At 39.6% G+C, this 5,715-nt stretch overlaps 1 protein-coding gene across 1 annotated transcript; it reads left to right on the top strand.

Annotated features, from left to right (window-relative positions):
* Window positions 1-4,100: 4,100 nt before the first annotated feature.
* On the top strand, window positions 4,101-5,000 carry TAS2R1 (taste 2 receptor member 1). The gene has a single exon (XM_012791123.2). It carries the CDS (start codon window positions 4,101-4,103, stop codon window positions 4,998-5,000), a length of 900 nt encoding a protein of 299 aa, XP_012646577.2.
* The last annotated feature ends 715 nt before the right edge of the window (window positions 5,001-5,715 follow it).

Genomic DNA, 5,715 nt, shown 5'->3' with positions numbered 1-5,715 from the left:
CCTGCATTGATCAAATCTATTGGTGCTATTTTTTTTTTTTTCAACAGAACATGCTCACTTTGTGTCTCTGTGTCACATTTTGGTAATTCTCATAATATTTTAAATGTTTATATTATTTTTATATCTGTTATGGTGATTTGTGATCAGCAGTCTCTGATATTACTATTATAGTGGTTTGGGGGCACCACAGACTATGCCCATGTAAAACAGCAAACTGAATTGATAAATGTCGTGCGTGTTCTGACTGCTCCAGTGACAAGCCATCCCCCAATCTCTCTCCCTCTCCTTGGGCCTCACTATTTGCTAAAACACAATAATATTGAAATTAGGCCAGTGAAGACCCTGCAGTGGTCTCTAAGTGTTCAAGTGAAAGGAAAATTCACAAGCCTCTCACTTTCTATGAAGTTAGAAATGATTAATCTTAGTGAGGAAGGCATGTTGAAAGCTGAGATAGACCAAACACTGGGCCTCTTTCAACAGTTAGCCAAGCTGTGAATGCAAAAGAAAAGTCCCTGAAGGAAATTAGAAGTGCCACTCCAGTGAATACATGAACGATAAAAAAGCAAAACAGCCTTATTGCTGACATGGAGAAAGTTTTAGTGGCCTTGATAAATCAAACCAGTTTTCACATTCCCTGAAGCCAAAGCCTAATCCAGAGCAAGACCCAAACTGTCTTCAAGTCTATGAAGGCCGAGAGAGGTGAAGAAGCTGTAGGAGAAAAGTTGGAAGCTAGCAGAGGTTGGTTCAGGACGTTTAAGGAAAGAAGACACCTCTATAAAATAAAAGTGCAAGGTGAAGCAGCAAGTGCTGATGGAGAAGCTTTAGCAAGTCATCCAGAAGATCTAGCTAAGATCATTGATGAAAGTGGGTATACTAAATAACAGATTTTCAGTGTAGACAAAATGGCCTTCCATTGGAAGAAGATGCCATCTAGGACTTTCATAGCTAGAGAGGAAAGGCTTTAACACTTCAGAGGACAGGCCGATTCTCTTGTTAGGGGCAAATGCAGCTGGTGACTTTAAGCTAAATTCAGTGCTCATTTACCATTCCAAAAATGCCAGGGTCTTTAAGAATTATGCTAAATCTACTCTGTGCTCTATATGGAACATCAGAGCCTGGATGACAACACATCTGTTTACAACATGGTTTACTGAATATTTTAAGCCTACTGTTAAGACCTACTGCTCAGAGTAAAAGATGCCTTTCAAAATATTACTGCTCATTGACAATGTCCCTGATCACCCAAGAGTTCTGATGGAGATGTACAATGTTGTTTTCAGGCCTGCTCACACATTGATTCTGTGGCTCATGGATCAAGGAGTCATTTCAACTTTCAAGTCTTATTATTTAAGAAACACATTTCATAAGGCTTATAGCTGCCATAGGTAGTGATTCCTTTGATGGATGTGGGCAAAGTAGATTGAAAACCTTCTTGAGCAGATTCACCATTCTGAAATGCCATTAAAATATTCAATATTCATGGGAGGATGTCAAAAGTATGAATATCAACATGAACGGGAATTTGGCAGAAGTTGATTCCAACCCCCATGGGTGAATTTGAGGGGTGCAAGACTTCATTGGAAGGAGTAACTACAGATTAGGTAGAAATAGCAAGACAGCTAGAATTAGAAGTGGAGCCTGCAGATGTGAGTGAATTGCTGCAATCTCATGATACAATGTGAACGGATGAGGAGTTGCTTCTTACGGATGAACAATGAAAGTGGTTTCTTGAGATGGAATCTACTCCTGGTAAAGACATTGTGAATATCATTGAAATGACAACAAAGGATTTAGGATATTATATAAACTTAACTGAGCACCAGGTTCTGAGAGGATCAACTTCAATTTTGAAAGTTCTACTGTGGGTAAAATGCTATCAAACAGCATCACACGGTACAGAGAAAACTTTCGTGAAAAGAACAGTCAATCGATGTGGCAAATTTACTATTATCTTACTTTAAGGAATTGCCACAGTCATCCCAATGTTTAGTAACCACCACCCCGAGCAGTCAGCAGCCATCAGCATTGAGGCAAGACCCTCCACCAACACAAAGAGGATGACTCTCTGAAGGCTCAGATGATTGTTAGCATTTTTTAGCAAGAAAGTATCTTTGAATTAAGGAATGTACATTGCTTTTTTAGACATAATGCTATTGCACACTTAATAAGTTACTGCTATAAACATCACTTTTGTATGCACTGAGGAAGCAAAAACTTTTGTGTGACTGACTTCATTGTGATATTTGTTTTATGGCGGTGATCTGGAAGGGAACCTGCAATGTCTCAAAGGTATGCCTGTATTTCATAGGTGGATGCTTTTCCAGTTTTTGCTTTTCCAGTCTGTGGAATGTAAAATTGGAAAGTTTTTTTTAATACTTCTTTCTTTCTACCAGAGGGAGAAGAACAAGTCTCATTCTAATTGTCAGGCTTGAATTTGGATCTATTTTGATGGTATCTGCTCATGAATTGCCTTCCTCTTTGCCTCCTTGAATACACTCCTGTCTGTTCCCTTTATCTCATAACAGGAAGAACAAAGTAGAGTTCTACATGACACAGACATTGCATATTCAGAGAATGATAAAGTAACCAAGAGATTTATTCTAGCCAATAATTTTTTCTCATGGTTTCCCTTCCAGTGTTCTATGAATATGATTCATCCCAAGTATCTTTTATGACATGTTTAGACAAAGTATAACATACATCCATAAGGAGTGTGCCTCCTTATGGGGTGGCCAGCACATTTAGATCAAGTGCTAAGTTGGGAAGGCTTCAATCCCCTCAATGTTTAATAAATTGTTCCCCACCTTATGCTCTGGTGGTGAATTGTCTAAAGAACTAACTTAGTTTTACATCACATCATACATGTGGCTGGCTCTGCCTTTAGTCTTGGGATGCCTTGAGGACAGAAACTATATTCTATCCACCTTGGTTCCCCCCAGCGTTTAGGAGACTGGTTCTGCCACCCGAGACATCCAGCAATGTCTGGAAACATTTTTGGTGTCAAGGCCTAGGGAAGCGGGTGTGCTAATGTCATCTAGTGGGTAGAGGACAGGAATATGGGAGACATCATACATTTCCCACATTGCACAGAACAGAAAAGCCCCCCAACAAAGAATTATTCAGCACAAAAAGTCAATGGTGTTGAGGTTGAGAAAGCCTGGTTTAGCATAACATGTAGAGCAGTATTTATGTTAATAAATACTAATTTAATTATTTCCTAAATAATCTGTTAGTTACAGCAAAAAAAAAATGAATCATGTACTATTTTATCTTTACTTTTCCCCTATAAGTTCATATCACAGAATTCTCATAGTTTTAGAAAAACAACAGGGAAAAGTTTTCAATCCTTGAATTATCCTGTGGATAATTACTGGGATGAATGATGCTGAGTGAGTTCTTCATTTCATTGCATGTTAACTTCCCTTAGGGTTTTGACCTAGAGTATACACACACGTAAGGCACTTTGCTCTTATATTTAAGAGCACTTTTTGTTTTATAACATGTATTTTTATTACATAACTATTTTAAATTGTAGGAGTTTCTGAACTGCTCAACCATTGCATATCAGAGAACTACCATTTGGGAGCCTTATGTTGCTGATTATACTACAACATTACAGCAGAAGTGATAATTTTTTAAAAAAATGTTGTTTTTAAAAGAATGCATCAACAACATTAAGTAGAATAACATCTATAGGAAAAAATTAATTATTCATGGTAGAGATGAAACATTGAGTAGCTTTGGCTAATTAACTAGTGGCGAGCCCCTCCCCCAGCCATCCGAAGGTGTCTGACTCCACCATTTGCTTATGGTGACTTTGAAAGCCAGGTATACCTGGAAAATGCAAACACCATCACTAAGAAGCAAATTGTTGCTAGAGTATCTCTTTCTTATTTGACTGTCTCAGAACTCATTGAGAAAGCAGTGACATAAACCAATGTACCCACCCTTCTTTACCCCATTGCCTTCGTGGTTAAGTCTTGTTAACAGAGGAGTACTGATCGAATTGAAGAAAAGCGTGAATAAGCCAAAACTCAAACTGTCCAAAAACCTATAACTACATCATTTCTTAAAGTAACTGACTGTTTTTCTTTCTTAAAATGCTAGAGTCTCACCTTATTATCTATTTTATTTTGGGGGTGATACAGTTTCTTATCGGGATTTTTGCAAATAGCATCATCGTGGCGGTGAATGGCATTGGCGTGATCAAGCAGAGAAAAACGGCTCCACTGAATCTCCTCCTTTCCTGCCTGGCAGTTTCTAGAATTTTTCTGCAGTTGTTCATCTTTTTCACTCATCTGGCTGTTCTCTCCTTGATAGAATTCCTTACACTTTCTGAAGGCTTTGGAATCAGCCTGTTCATAAATGAATCGGAACTTTGGTTTGCCACATGGCTGGGTGTTTTCTACTGCACCAAGATTGCCAACATTTCTCACCCGCTCTTCTTGTGGTTGAAGATGAGGATATCCAAGCTGGTGCCGTGGCTGATCCTGGGGTCTCTGCTATGTGCATCTACCTCTTGTGTTTTCCACAGCAAATATATGTGGCCTATTCCCCAAAACCTCTCCGTGGGCTTTACCTCCAAAAATACGAGGACTCAAATGAAAGAAAATCTTGCTTTTCAGTATTTCTTTTTTGTTCTGGGGTTCCCTATGCCACTATTTATCTTCCTTGTTGCTATTCTACTCCTGGTTTTTTCCTTGGGGAGACACACATGGCAGATGAGAAATATGGCGGCAGGCACCAGGGACCCCCGCGTGAGTGCCCACATCCATGCCATGCTCTCCATCCTGTCCTTCCTAATCCTCTTCTTCTTCCATTACATAATGGAAATATTGGTCTCTTCTCAAACTCTTCGGCTCAGAAGCTTCAACTTTCTATTCTGCATGTCTGTGCTTGGTACATACCCTTCTGTACACTCTACCATCTTAATTTTGGGAAATCCTAAACTAAAACAAAACGCAAAGAAGTTCCTCCTCCACATTAAGTGCTGTCAGTGACAGAGAACTTTAATCGGTTCAATGGCTTACCAGTGCCTACCACACCTCCCTCAGCCAAGCAAAGCAGCCTGTTTATAAGTATATAAAATACTGGCTTAAGACTGTTTATCCAGCCTGAGGCATTTTTATGGATTTGCTGATTTTTCAAAGAGTTGAATTGATTTTCAAAGCACAACATGTGTCAGTGGATTACATCAACGTCAATATCCTGGTTGTGATGTCGTTGTTATCATCTTGCACGTTGTTACCCATTGGGGGAAACTGATTAAATGGTATAGGGGTCTTTTGGCATTATTTCTTACAAATGCATGCAAATCTACAATTATTTCAGAATCAAAAGTTTAAAGAGAAAACCACATGTGTGAACTTGTGACGTCAGAAGGACACAAGAATGCCATCCGGTTTCTGTGTGTCTGATGCCTAGTCTTAGATGATGTATCCTGGCTTGGCTCTCATCTTTTGTTTACCCAGATATAATTTCTACTCTCTTTGTTGGAGTCTCAGACAATGGAGCTATTCTTCCTCTTCAGATCAGAAAGGAAGCTGAGGGAAGGCAGCCCTTCTAGGTCCTTGTAAGCATGTTGGCTTCCTCCATCCTGCAGAGGGCCTCGATGCCATGGTGACATGTCCCATCAACTGAAGAAAGGCAGACAGATGGAAGAGGAGGAGGAGGAATGGAAAGAGGAGGAAGAGGAAGTTGCAGTGTGGCTGTGTA

Source organism: Microcebus murinus, chromosome 11, assembly GCF_040939455.1.
Source record: "Microcebus murinus isolate Inina chromosome 11, M.murinus_Inina_mat1.0, whole genome shotgun sequence".
NCBI lineage: Eukaryota > Metazoa > Chordata > Mammalia > Primates > Cheirogaleidae > Microcebus > Microcebus murinus.
Note: the sequence above shows the minus strand (reverse complement) of the source record. Positions and strands in the feature narration are given on the sequence as shown.

Coding starts and splice junctions, on each gene's coding strand:
- TAS2R1 (XM_012791123.2), top strand. CDS start 4,101: ATGCTAGAGTCTCACCTTATTATCTATTTTATTTTGGGGGTGATACAG.